The sequence below is a fragment of the Callospermophilus lateralis genome, chromosome 12 (genome assembly GCF_048772815.1).
Source record: "Callospermophilus lateralis isolate mCalLat2 chromosome 12, mCalLat2.hap1, whole genome shotgun sequence".
NCBI classification, from domain to species: Eukaryota; Metazoa; Chordata; class Mammalia; order Rodentia; family Sciuridae; genus Callospermophilus; species Callospermophilus lateralis.
In genome coordinates, this window is record NC_135316.1 from 79,134,306 (window position 1) to 79,149,448 (window position 15,143).

At 38.7% G+C, this 15,143-nt stretch overlaps 1 protein-coding gene across 1 annotated transcript; it reads right to left on the reverse strand.

The window, feature by feature from the left end:
• Positions 1-3,803: 3,803 nt before the first annotated feature.
• Positions 3,804-5,321, reverse strand: LOC143411469 (sperm motility kinase 2B-like). The gene has a single exon (XM_076872243.1). The coding sequence runs from the start codon at positions 5,319-5,321 to the stop codon at positions 3,804-3,806; it is 1,518 nt and encodes a 505-aa protein (XP_076728358.1).
• Positions 5,322-15,143: the final 9,822 nt, after the last annotated feature.

A 15,143-nucleotide genomic window follows, 5' to 3' on the forward strand; every position in this document is an offset into this window, starting at 1 on the left:
ATCAAGGAAGGCAGGAATTGGTGTGAATATACTTTGTAAACAAGGATATATATGAAAAATTGTGCTCTATATATGTAATAAAAATTGTAATGCGCTCTGCTGTCATAAATAAAATTTACATAAAAAATATGGTCAAAAGTGCCATTGAATGAGCAGCCTGCCCACTCTCTGACTCTGTCATACAAAACCAAGAGCTTGACCTACTCCCTTATGACACCATGTTTGTGGTAATTACATCATAATTCAGTCATTTGTTAATTAGGGGGAACCGAGATTGCTAGGTGGGGGATTACAACCTAAACAATTGCTTTGGAAGATATGATTTAAACCATAACACTCTCTAATCCTACTTTTTTCAGAAATTTTGTCATGTGATATTTCTACATCAATCCTTGCAATCATACAATATTGTGGGCTTGTCATGAAGTACATATCCTTGATGGGTATGGTCTTGTAATTTCCTCCTGCCTAATGACCCAATGATCTTTCCCTTAGTCCACCTTTCGACTTACTTGATCCATAGGTTACATAGAAGTGTGCTTATTTTCCAAAGTTTTACTCTTTTCTAGTTTCAGTCCTTTGTGATGAAAGAACACACCAAGTATAGTTTTAATTCTTTTCAATTGCATAATTTCCAATGAAGAAAATGAAAACTAAATAAACAAACTGGAGTAAGAATTCAGTGGGAAAATGTTGCCAATAGATTAGACCACTTTGACCACTTTGAAAATAGATTTTCAGTGTGGTCTAAACAACAAAGTACATCATTTTGAAAATAGAGTCAAAATAAAGATGCAAAAAGACCATTAGCAGAATGTAACAAATTTAAGAATCATTGTGGTTGAAGACTCCTGAAATGTGAACTAAAGAAATATACCATCTTCTCAATGAATATGAGAAAAATTTCTAAATCTTAGGAATAAGATGAAATCCACACTCAAGACACATATAGAATTCCAAATAGGCGCCAGCAAAAATCATTCTCTCCAAAACACATTATAATGAAAATGCCTAATACACAGAAGAAGCTTAGAGTGTTAAAAGCCACAAGAAAAATACAGCAGGTCACATTCAGAGGTAAACCCATTTGGATTTCAACTGATATCTCAACATAGACCCTAAAAGCTAGGAGGGCATGGAAAGATAAATGCCAAGTCTTGGAAAAAAAACCCGATTCCAAACAGGATTAGTATAACCAGTAAAATTATCCTTCCCAATAAGCAGAAACAAAAATAATTTGTAACCATGTAGTCTGCACTGCCAAATGTCCTTGATGGAGTATTTCATGCAGAGAAAATACATAAAAATAAAAGAGATGAATACAATAGAATAATCCCATTAAAGGATAACCAAGTTTGAATTTAGCATTAGAAATAAATTGAAATGGCAGGAAATAAAAATCATCTTTCTATAATAATAATGAAAGCAAAAATCATATTGGCAGTTTGGATTAAAAAAACAAGTATCAACATGTTGCCTACAAGACACCTTAGAGACAGAGATATGCATGAAAATGGGAAAAGCAAGGAAGCAGGGGTAGCTCCTCTCATGTCAAAGTAGACTTCAAGTCAAAATTTGAGGAGACAAAGAAGATTTCTTCAAACTGACGAGGGGAAAATCCAGCAACAAGATATACTGATTATAAATATTTATGCTCCAAACAACTGTGCTTATGCATACAGAAAGCAAACTCTTCTCAATATAAAGAAGGAAATAGATCAAAATACAAAAAATACTGGGGGATTTAAACAAAGCTCTCTAACCATTAGATAAGACATAAAGATTATTTAGAACTAAAAATATTTCAAAAACAATGAATCAAATGGATGTCTTTATCAATAAAATATTTCATTCATTGACAAAGCAATTCACTTTTTAATCACATCTGTTTGACTATTCATATTTTAGGAGATGGAGCAAATGTTAGGAAACACAAATAAAGACAGAGTTATCCTTGCATAGATAATAATGGATGAAATATAATAAAGGAATAATAAAGGAATTCCAGCACCTACAATTGAACATTAAATGCTACACATTTACAAGAGAAATGAATTGTAGAAAAGAAACCTTAGAAAGAAATCAGAATAGAGATATAACAAAAATCTATGTGACAGAGTGAAGACAACTTATATTTTTTTAAAATTATAGAAACCCATTGTTAAAAATTTAATTTCTCTTCACAGTCATAGATTTTTGTTAACTTTTTTATAAAAATTTATAATATACCCACAATACCATAGAGCTAACTAATGTTACACCTCAAGGTCATAGAGAAAATAATCCAATAATGTTACACCTCAAGGTCATAGAGAAAAAAAATAATCCAAATATCAGTTGAAGACATGCAGAAATCAATGTAACAAACCACATAATTAGAATTCAGGACAAGAATCATAGGATTACATTGATAGATGCAGAAGATGCATTTGTCAAAGGCCACTACCCATTCATTTTTATAACAAGAGAAATTAAGGACAGAAGGAACTTCCCTCAACATCTTAAAGCCTATATATAACAAACCAAAGGCCAACATTATTCTGAATGGAGAAAAACTGAAAACATTTACTCTAAAACCAGGAATAAGGAAAACATGTCCATTCTCCCCTCCCCACTATGATTCAATAGAGACCATTAACTGTATCCAAAGCAATTAGGTAAGACAAAGACATTACCAAAGTAGCTACCAAAGTAGCAGGATAGAAGATCAACACATATAACAGTCAATTTCCTTTACTCCAATAATGAATCTGCTGCAAAAATGTTCCATAACTTCAAAAAATTAGAAAAATTAGAAATAAATGTAACCAAGGAGGTGACAGACCTCTTGGTTACAGACCTCTACACAAGGATGACAGTTTAACATATTTCTGACCCCAAAGGGCAAGAGCCGGAAGCTGGTGTCAGTGTAGCTCCTGGTGCCAGCCCAGTGGACATGTCAGAGAAACAAGGTGCCCAAGCTGTCCATCAGAGAAACAAGGTGCCCAAGCTGTCACCTTGGACAAGCCTAGTAATAGAATCCAAAGGTAAGAGAAAATCCATGTGGGTGCACCTTGCCTTAATGGATAATTGCATCCATAAGATGAACTGACCCTCCAGTCCTGAAATCCTGAGTACTCCGTGTCCCTTATCTTTAGCAACAGTCATGACAATTTTGAGTGAGGCGGCTGCATGGCAGGTGCTGAGGCACCCAGCCACTGCTGTACTGGCCAACTCTTCCCTACCTGCCCTACACACAGTATCATTATGATGCCCTGGAACACTGAGGTCTTCCATGCCTTCTTGGAGGTATTCCTCCTGACCATGGTCACCAGCTAAAGGTCATGTCTACAGTGGCTCAATGGGAGAGACTCCATGGACACTGGGAGACTCCATGGACACGGGATCAACAGAAGCCAGCCTGTACTAGGTGAAAGCAAGTGAATGTTCTACACTGGCTCAAGACAAGTGAGTCGCCATCTATTCTAAGGGCAAGGCAGTCCAGTACACTGGAGAGGGAGGCACGGTGGTCCAGGCCTGGGAGATGATGGCTGGTGGGACCTGACCCACCCTGAGGACCCTCCTTTCTTTGAGTCAGAGCACTTTTCAATTTTGCAACACAAATTTTATTATACAATTTGTCCAAAATCAATGTTATCAAAAAACATGTCAGAGGAATGGGAGAAGGGAAAGGGGCAGGGCAGGGTGAAGTGTCCCAGGCAGAACAGTCTCTGGTGTCTTCTGCAGGTGGGGGCAGAGGAATCGCAGGCTGTCCACTGGTCCTGTCTGGCTCAGCTCTCCACTTTCTTGGAGCCACAGAAGGTCTACTGATCCGGCTCCGGCTCCGGCTCGCTTCTCCTGCGAACCCTTGGAAACACTCTATTGCGGGCACGTGGCATGCAACAGCACAGTCTTTGGACACAGTTAAGGATCCTCCTAGTCCAGCTCTTCCTGGGTTCTCGGGGTTCCTCTGGGGCTACATCTTGGGCCGAACTGCTGCGGACGGTCTCTACTAACCTGAGCAGGCGCTTCCAGCGGTTGGGCAAGTAGGACACCGAGTCAGACTGGGAGGCTTCGTCAGGAGGCGGGGCCTCAGCAGGCTGCAAGTCCAGAGGAAGAGCAGGCAGGCTGGCCCTTCTGATGCCCACCTGCCCTGGCTGTTTGGCTTCCTCGGGCAGCTGGTGCTTATGGGGCAAGGGCAAGGCTTGAAGGGCAGGCTCACTCGTGCTCCTCCTTGGGAGCACAGGGCCACGGGAAAGGCCCGCAGGACAAGAGGAAAGCCTAACCCTGCGAGGCACAGGCTTCCCTGGGTACATGCACTCTACCCGCTGGCTTTTCTGGTGCTGCAGAATCAAGTAGTTGGCCATCCTTGCATCAAACTTTCTCTTGGCCACAGACACCCAGGTTTGGTATGGATCGAGACCATTGTCAACCAGGAGCGCCATTATTTGGGGGTCTGGGTGTTTGGGAAGAGCCTCACTATGCTGTTGGGGTACACGCTCCCCACCCTGCTTCAGCCATGGGTGCCGAGAGATTTGCTTGACTGTGGGCCGCTTCGGGGGCTGCACAGTCAGTATGCTGTGGATGAGCCTTCGGGCTCTGACAGGCACTGAGTCAGGGACATCGTACCTTGCGTGAGTGATCCGCATCAGCAGGTCCTCATAGGACGTGGAGTCAAATGGGAGGCTCCGTGTCAGCATGAAATACAAGATGACCCCCAGGCTCCAGACGTCCACCGGGGGTCCCTCATACTCGTGCCGCAAGACACCTTCAGGGGCAAGGTATGGGAGTGTGCCCCAGATCCGCCTCAGCTTCTCCCCAGCCCTGAACCACGTGGCGGCACCAAAGTCGATCAGCTTGACGGTGCCTCTGGTATCCAGCATGATGTTCTCTGGCTTCAGGTCTCGGTGCACGATGCCCTGGTCATGGAGGTAGCCCACGGCACACACGATCTGCCTGAAAACCCTCCGGACCTCCTCCACCTGCATGCCACGTCTGATGTGCTCAAGCAGTTGTCCCCCACCTACGTGCTCCATCACCATGTAGACGGTGCTCTCGGTGCCAATCACGTGAAACAGCTGGACCACGTTGGGGTGCTCCAGACTCATCATTATCTGGGGTTCGTTGAAGGCTGGAATGTTCTGCACTTCCAGTGCCAGGGCTTTCACTGCCACCTGTGCCCCTGAGAGGCGATGGAGGGCTAGGCTCACCTGGCCATACCCACCACGCCCGATGACCTTCATGAACTCATAGTGCTCCATGAAGGCTGCCACACTGCAGGAACCTGGCACCTGCAGTGCTGCTACACTACTCTCACTACTCTCACTACTCGGGCTAAACATCCTAAGCAGGAACACCAACTAAGGATGCTAGCTTAAAAACAAAATAACAAGCCAAAACAACAAAGCAAAACCAAAAACCAAAAACAAAGCAAAATAACAAACCCAAATCAAAAAACCAAAAGCCAAACACCACAGCACCACCAACCACCAACCACCAACCACCAACCACCGAATACCAACCACCAACCACCAAACGCACTAACTATCTGGGAGTCCGACAGGTCACCACCAAGAGCTTCCTGTACTTGTGGACAAAAACCCAGCCCTGGCCACTTTCTTATATACCCGCTGTTTGAAGCTTCCTCACAATGGCTCCTTGTGAGGAAAGAGCAAGAAAAGGACCAACCATGCCTGGTCTAAACCCTCAGTGGTCATCTCCCTTTGGGGCCTCCAGAACTGTTTCCATGTCACAACAAGAATACAAATGGACTCCAGACATACATATATATATATATTTGGTTCAGTTGGTTATGGAGGCTGATATTTACTTGTTTACAAATTCAAAGGACTTGTCATTTCAATTCTAAACATTTCTAATAATTCTGGGCTTCTGAAGACCTTATCATATCTACACTCAAGGTATTCAATTTCTTTTTCTTCCATATCATTGGTGTCAAAATATAGTAGCACTTGGCTCCCATTATGATACTGAAACAACATGATCTGTTCCCTAAGCACAGTCTTAACACCTATGGGGCTAAGAGGGAGGAAGGCTTCATCCTAATTGCCCCATATAGTCCTGCTGGGGAATTCTCATTGGAAACTCAGGAATTCAAAAAAGAGTGGGTTGATATATTCAAAGTGATTAAAAACAAAATATGGGCGCCAAGAATCCTAAAACTGGCAAAAGTGTCCTTCCCACAGAGAGAAGAAATGGAGGTCTTCCCAGATGAAGGAGTCTCTTCCTGCTGCTATAACAAAATACCTTGCAATGGGTAATTAATTGGTAGTTTTTCACTTCTCCCAGTTCAAAGTCAGAACATTTTGTGGCCATATTCTCACATGATGAAAGGGGAAGAAGTTTTGAACTCAATCCCTCAAGCATTTATTTATTTATTTGGCTGAGGGGACATACTGGTGATTGATCCCAGGGTCTCAAACATATCAGTCAAATTCTCTAACACTGAGGTACATCCCCAGCCACTTATTTATTTATATATTTATTTTGAGTCAAAATTTTGCTAAGTTGCTCAGGCTGGGCTTGAATGTGTGATCGTTCAGCCTCAGTAAACAGAGTACATAGGCTTACAGTCTGTTATACTTTGGGCATAAGTCCCCCCACCCCCAAAATCCTATATTCATGCAGAAATAGTGATAAAATTATTGGAATGTGGAGCCTATAACCTAACTGGAGTTCAGGGTGTAACTGAGGGCAGGTGGGGTGCGGCTGGAGGAGCTAGGTCACTGTGGTCATGCCAGGAGAGCTCCTGCTTTTCTGTGATCTCTTCCCGTCTCTCTGCTTTCTCACTGCCATGAGAGGAACAGCTTTCCTCCACTGGGCCTTTCCCTCATAGTGTACTGACTCACCTTGGACCCAGAGAATTGGAGTTGGCCATCTATGGACTGAGCCCTTGGGATCATATGCCCATCCTCTAGTTTGTTTTTATCAGAGGCTTTGGTTAGAGTGAAATCTCACTGTTGAGAGTACATCTATTTTTAGTGTGGAAATATTTGAAGTATACAAATATGAAGGTTTGATTTTTTAAAAAAAGCTAACAGAATCAGACATTTGTGTAGTGAGAAGTGGGGACGTTCCTCTGTTCCTCTGAATAAACTGATTGTATGGGTCAAAAACCTTTTTCCCACAAAGACTTTGTAAGACTTTGTAATAGTGAGCTGGAAAAGCTTTAGATTATTGTAAGAAGAGTTGAACAGGGATTCTGGTGTTCAGATGACCAGAATACCAACAGATGCAGACCTGGCTCCTGAGCTTTCAGAAGGATATAAGGACCCTATCAGAAGTTGGACTACAGACTACTTGTGTTATAATCTGGCAGAACATTTGATTATTTATCTAATTTCTTTCTTCTTTAAAATCTCTACTCAAATGTTTTCTTCTGGAAAGCTCTACACAAGTGACCTTATTTAGTATTTCAGTAAACCCTATCCCATCCCATTATTCAATAATTTTCTACTTCATTCTACTTGTGCTGCTTCTTCCATGTATGTTGTCACATAAACGTAGTGGTCACATGGAAATATTGTCAAAATGCATGATATAATGTATCACTTTTAAGTTAGTTCTTGCTCTTCCTCTTCTACTAGAATATAAACAAATCTCTGTTGTACAGCCCATTAGAGGCATCCAAGGAAAAAAATTGTTGAATGAGAGAAAGCATGAAAGATTAAACAGATGTTATACTCCAAGAAACAAAGTAAAAAGTATACAGACATACAAATGAACGATTTGAAACCTAAGTTATAAAGTTTTAACTTAGCCATGTTTTGATCCCCTTTTTCCATTCCAAGAAATAAGTGTTTGATTTTACACAGAATATGATTTTGTCATATGAAGGACATTACATTTTGAAAGGATGTTTATATAAAGGAACCAGAGATCTGATGCTTCATTCAAATTGATGGAGAAAAAAGAATAGCTTTAAAAAAATTTTACAAGAAAAATATCTTTTAAATAATCTCATAGAGTCCCTGAAAGTAAATGAACCAAATGCAAAGAGACAATATGCTGAGCAGAAAGCTATAGATAATGGAAAGATGAGGTATGGCAGTGGCAGTGAACGAAATAGACTTTAAGTGTTAAATTGGGCTTAAGAAGTGAGACTTACAAAATATAAACTAAAACAAATGAGGCAAATTACATATCAAGTAATTTTATCTTTCTTTATAGTACTTTTTATTGTTGTTTTTATTTGTTCTTTATGGATATACGTGATAGTAGAGTACTTTGATATATTATACATACACAGAATATAAGTTATTCTAGTTAGGATCCCATTCTTGTAGTTTTACATGATGTGAAGTGACACTGGTCATGTATTTATGTATGAACACAAGTAAGTTATGTCAATTTATTGTACTGTCTTTCCTATTCCTATCCCCAATCTTTTTCTTCCCTCCCATTTGTCTAATTAAATGAACTTCTATTCTTCCCCTACCCACCATCCCTTGTTGTGAGTTAGCATCCAAACATGAGAGAGAACATTTGGCTTTTGGCTTTTTGGGATAGGCTTATTTCACTTAGCTTGATATCTGCAGTTCCATCCATTTACTAGCAAATGCTATAATTTCATTCTGAACAGATGCTTCTCAGAAGAACATATACAATCAACAAATATATGAACAAATGTTCAACATCTCTAGTAATTAGAGAAATGCAAATCAAAACTACTCTAACATTTCATCTCACTCTGGTCAGAATGGCAGCTATCAAGAATACAAACAAAAATAAACGTTGAAAAGGATGTGGGGAAAAAGGCATACTAATAGATTGCTGTTGGGACTGAAAATTGTTGCAGCCAATCTGGAAAGCAGTGTGGAGATTCCTTGCAAAACTTGGAATTGAACCACCATTTGACCCAGCTATGCCACTCCTTGGTTTATAGCCAAAGGACTTAAAAACAGCATACTACAGGGAAACAGCCATATCAATGTTTATAACAGCACAATTCACAATAGCTAAATTGTGGAACCAACCCAGAGGCCCTTCAATAGATGTATGGATAGGGAAAATGTGGCATGTATACACAATGGAACATTACTCAGCATTAAAAGAGAATAAAATCATGGCATTTGCAAGTAAATGGATGGAGTTGGAGAATATAATGCTAAGGGAAGGAAGCCATGCCAAAAAAAAAAAAAAAACACCAAAGGCCAAATGTTTTCTTTGATTTGAGGGTGCTGACTCAAAATGGTGATGGGTGGGGGAAGCATGGGAGGAATGGAGGAAGTTTAGATAGGGCAAAGCGGAGCGGAAGGGGCTAAGGGGGTAGGAAAGACAGTGGAATGAGTTAGACATCTTTACCCTAACACAATAAAGACAATAATGGTGTGAAAATACTTTTGTACAAGTAGTGACTTGAAAACTTGTGCTGTATATGTGTAATATGAAATGAATTGCATTGTCTACCATCATGTATAACTAATAGTATTTTAATAAAGAAAAAACAGAGGAAAACATTTGGACATATCCATTTAATTGCACAGAATGGAAATTTTCGAAGGCTAAACTATAAAATATAAACTTTGAGCTTATAAGTGAAAAGAAAATCTAACAGAAATTGTGAGGGATCTTTATTCACAAGTAGTGAGTCGACAACTGTAGCAGGAAGGCAACCTGACAAGGAAGGGGTGCCGAGGATGGCTCCAGAGGCAGCCATGAAAGAAACTGTAGAGATTTTGAAAATGGAGTGAGTCAGTGTGAGGGAAACCATGTTAATCAGAGCAAGGGAATCCAGGGGCAAAAGGCTGCATGGGAAGCAAATCAGGAGGAAGAGTGCACTGTCCTCTTCCCCTCTAGGTGCTTTCCATGCTGAACTGCTGAACTTCTAGACCTTGTCCAGTAGAGGAGGCTTCCCCTAAATATAAGTTTGGGATAAGAGCTCTGATTAGAACACTGAAATATCTACACATTCCTGACCTTGAAAGGCCAATTATCTGTTAAATGATGGCTTAATTTTCATTTCCACTGATGTCATAAAGCACCATCTCTTGTGGCTGAATCATCATCCCCAGTAACGGTTCTCCTAACCTGCCCTTAGTAGTCAGGTGTGGACCACCTCTCTGAAGAATTTAACTTAATTATTTGAACTAAGAGATTGGTTTAAAAACTTACACCATTTTCCAGAGAACCAAACTCTTAAAAGTCCAACAACTTATAGCATTCTAAACTATTATAGAGTTCATCCCTATGCATCTTTTCACCCTGTAAAGTATAAAAGTGTTTCTGGAATAGAATAAAGTTCTATTGGTTAGCACACACATATTTGGAAAAAATACCAAGGAGCAAACATTAAGAAATAGACTTGTCTTAGCAATTAAAACCTTTAAGAGGATATCAGAAATGAGAGCACCACACATAGGCATTTGTAGGTCAAGAGTCACCCTGTCTTGGGAATTTATGCAAACCTGAACTGTATGAAGGAAACAAGAAACACTTCATTTAACAATGACAACAACAAAAATGGACTGCCTTTGATTTAAGAAGATGATGAATTTTAGGTGTAGATCCAAAGGAACACTTGAAATTCAGTCATATTATTTGTATCATTTATCTGTTGTAGAGAAAGATCAAGGTTCTAGCTGCCTATGGGAACAAAGATAAAGAGCACAACTAAACTGGCATTTGTTTTCATAAACTACAGCAACTGCCAAGACTTCTGCCACCTACTTTCAGTGATCACAGTTTAGCGGGCATTGGGCACCAAGTGTCATTGTCAGCTCTTCACTTGTTCACTCAGTTGTTGTTTTGAATTCTCTACTGTGGTCTGACAGGCAGATGAATAAAATGGAGGGGAAAAATAAGAATAACAACTTATTATTTAAGAAACTACAAACTCCAAAACCAGCAGAAAGTCCCTGCATCTGCAAAATGTCGACTTCAAGGATTTAGGGTGATGGAGATATTCAGCTCTAAAGACAGAGGGACAGATGGAAAATAGATTAGACAGAAATATATGATTATCACAATAGCTAAAATATGGAAGCACCTAGATGCCCTTCAATAGATGGATGGATAAAAAATATGGCATACATACACAATGGAATATTACTCAGCAATAAAAAGAATAAAGTCATCACCAGAATTTATACTAACCAGCTCAGACTTTAAAAACAAAAATGTCTTTGCAATTTGCTTGCTTAGTTTTTAGTAAAACAAGCTGCCAAAAGTCAACATGGAAGCTTTCTTCTTCTCAAATCAGAAACAGAAACACCTTGTTTCGGACAATTCACGTGGCAGAAGCATTTATTTGCCTTATAAAAGGGTTTTGTGTCTCCTAGAGAGTCAAACTTGGGGTAGTCAAACTTGGAGCTGAGTGCATTCGGAAAGGGAAAGATCACAATATCCAGTGCCTTTCACCCCATGTTTGCAAACTTAGAGAAACAGTGGGAATGAACTGATACAGTCACAGCAAAGTTTCTAGCATGGAAAGACTCCGAAAAGGAATGAATTCACCCCAACAGTAGAAAACACCTGGCCTTGTGATCTGGGTCTAACATAAACCATATCAGGAGGGCTTGTCTTGACCCAGGCCTGAAACCAAATTTGCAGCCTTCTGCAGCTCCATCTGCCTGGCATGTGGCAGTACTTTGGGAAATGAGATCCAATAAATAAGCCAAAATCTTGGATCTCAGCAGGATCCAAAATAATCTCTGCATCACCTGAACTGGGCAAGTATTGTTAAGTTATAGAGGATTGATGTTTAAAATTATTGTTGTGACAACATGATTAAAAAATGCCAGTGGTTCTGAAGAAACATTCCAGTTCTCTTGCTTCACTTTGCTATTGGAAACATGACTGGAAGCCCTCAATTAAGAGCAAGTAAGTGCATATCATGTCTGGACAACTCAAGGTAGAAAAGGGAGGTGGTTCAGAAAGTTTGAGCTCTCTCATTTAGGAAAAAAAATTGGCTGATGAATTGCATAACTAATGAACAAATGAAAAAAGTGCAATTGTATTTACCTACTGGATTGATTAGTGAGTACCAATGCACACACTCCTACCATTAGTCAGGATTTGAGGAAGTATTCTCCTGATGCTTTGTTGTCCATTTTAAAATCGGATCTCTCAATTATATTGATGAAATAGGATATCCAGTCCTCCTGCATAAATGTAAATGAATCAAATTTCTATATACTTAGTATATATCATAGAGCTAAAGACATAGAGATCCAAAGGGAAATTGGACATTAATAATTTTAAAGATCAATATAATTATTCAATCAATACATGGAAAATGTTCTTACCAAGTTAGGAAGCAAAGGACTTTAAAAAATATTGGGGTACTGTGTTACTCAGCTTTCCCTCATTATAACAGTAGGGAGCGGGAGCATGGGAGACATGATGAACTCTAGATAGGCCAGAGGGTGTTGGAGGGGAAGGGAGGGGGTATGAGGTAATCATAAGGTAATTAATGATGGTGGAATGTGGTAAGCATTACTATCCAAAATCAAGGAAGGCAGGAATTGGTGTGAATATACTTTGTAAACAAGGATATATATGAAAAATTGTGCTCTATATATGTAATAAAAATTGTAATGCGCTCTGCTGTCATAAATAAAATTTACATAAAAAATATGGTCAAAAGTGCCATTGAATGAGCAGCCAGCCCACTCTCCGACTCTGTCATACAAAACCAAGAGCTTGACCTACTCTCTTATGACACCATCTTTGTGGTAGTTACATCATAATTCAGTCATTTGTTAGGGGGAGCCCTGATTGCTAGGTGGGGGATTACAACCTAAACAATTGCTTTGGAAGATATGATTTAAACCATAACACTCTCTAATCCTACTTTTCTCAGAAATTTTGTCATGTGATATTTCTACATCAATCCTTGCAATCATACAACTTTGTAGGCTTGTCATGAAGTACATATCCTTGATGGGTATGGTCTTGTAAATTCCTCCTGCCTAATGACCCAATGATCTTTCCCTTAGTCCACCTTTCGAGTTCCTTGATCCATAGGTTACATAGAAGTGTGCTTATTTTCCAAAGTTTTACTCTTTTCTAGTTTCAGTCCTTTGTGATGAAAGAACACACCAAGTATAGTAAGTAAGAATTCAGTGGGAAAATGTTGCCAATAGATTAGACCACTTTGACCACTTTGAAAATAGATTTTCAGTGTGGTCTAAACAACAAAGTACATCATTTTGAAAATAGAGTCAAAATAAAGATGCAAAAAGACCATTAGCAGAATGTAACAAATTTAAGAATCATTGTGGTTGAAGACTCCTGAAATGTGAACTAAAGAAATACACAATCTTCTCAATGAATATGAGAAAAATTTCTAATTCTTAGGAATAAGATGAAATCCACACTCAAGACACATATAGAATTCCAAATAGGCGCCAGCAAAAATCATTCTCTCCAAGACACATTATAATGAAAATGCCAAATACACAGAAGAAGCTTGGAGTGTTAAAAGCCACAAGAAAAATACAGCAGGTCACATTCAGAGGTAAACCCATTTGGATTTCAACTGATATCTCAACATAGACCCTAAAAGCTAGGAGGGCATGGAAAGATACATGCCAAGTCTTGGAAAAAAAAAACAGCTTCCAAACAGGACTAGTATAACCAGTAAAATTATCCTTCCCAATAAGCAGAAACAAAAATAATTTGTAACCATGTAGTCTGCACTGCCAAATGTCCTTGATGGAATATTTCATGCAGAGAAAATACATAAAAATAAAAGAGATGAATACAATAGAATAGTCCCATTAAAGGATAACCAAGTTTGAATTTAGCATTAAAAATAGTTGAAATGGCAGGAAATAAAAGTCATCTTTCTATAATAATAATGAAAGCAAAAGTTATATTGGCAGTTTGGATTAAAAAAACAAGTATCAACATGTTGCCTACAAGACACTCACCTTAGAGACAGAGATATGCATGAAAATGGGAAAAGCAAGGAAGCAGGGGTAGCTCCTCTCATGTCAAAGTAGACTTCAAGTCAAAATTCGAGTGACAAAGAAGATTTCTTCAAACTGACCAGGGGAAAATCCAGCAACAAGATATACTGATGATAAATATTTATGCTCCAAACAACTGTGCTTATGCATACAGAAAGCAAACTCTTAAACTCTTCTCAATATAAAGAAGGAAATAGATCAAAATACAAAAAAATACTGGGGGATTTAAACAAAGCTCTCTAACCATTAGATAAGACATAAAGATTATTTAGAACTAAAAATATTTCAAAAACAATGAATCAAATGGATGTCTTTATCAATAAAATACTTCATTCATTGACAAAGCAATTCACTTTTTAATCACATCTGTTTGACTATTCATATTTTAGGAGATGGAGCAAATGTTAGGAAACACAAATAAAGACAGAGTACTCCTTGCCTAGATAACATGGATGAAATATAATAAAGGAATAATAAAGGAATTCCAGCACCTACAATTGAACATTAAATGCTACACATTTACAAGACCAATGAATTGTAGAAAAGGAACCTTAGAAAGAAATCAGAATAGAGATCTATATGACAGAGTGAAGACAATTTATATAATTTTTTTTAAAAAATATAGAAATCCATTGTTAAAAATTCTCTTCACACTGTCATAATTTTTGTTAACTTTTTTATAAAAAATTATAATATACCCACAATACCATAGAGCTACCTAATGTTACACCTCAAGGTCATAGAGAAAAAAAATAATCCAATAATGTTACACCTCAAGGTCATAGAGAAAATAATAATCCAAACATCAGTTGAAAACATGCAGAAATCAATGTAACAAACCACATAATTAGAATTCAGGACAAGAATCACAGGATTACATTGATAGATGCAGAAGATGCATTTGTCAAAGGCCACTACCCATTCATTTTTATAACAAGAGAAATTAAGGACAGAAGGAACTTTCCTCAACATCTTAAAGCCTATATATAACAAACCAAAGGCCAACATTATTCTGAATGGAGAAAAACTGAAAACATTTACTCTAAAACCAGGAATAAGGAAAACATGTCCATTCTCCCCTCCCCACTATGATTCAACAGAGACCATTAACTGTATCCAAAGCAATTAGGTAAGTCAAAGACATTACCAAAGTAGCTACCAAAGTAGCAGGATAGAAGATCAACACATATAACAGTCAATTTCCTTTACTCCAATAATGAATCTACTGCA

Excerpts from the sequence above, each read along its gene's own strand:
- LOC143411469 (XM_076872243.1), bottom strand. The coding sequence starts at position 5,321 with ATGTTTAGCCCGAGTAGTGAGAGTAGTGAGAGTAGTGTAGCAGCACTG.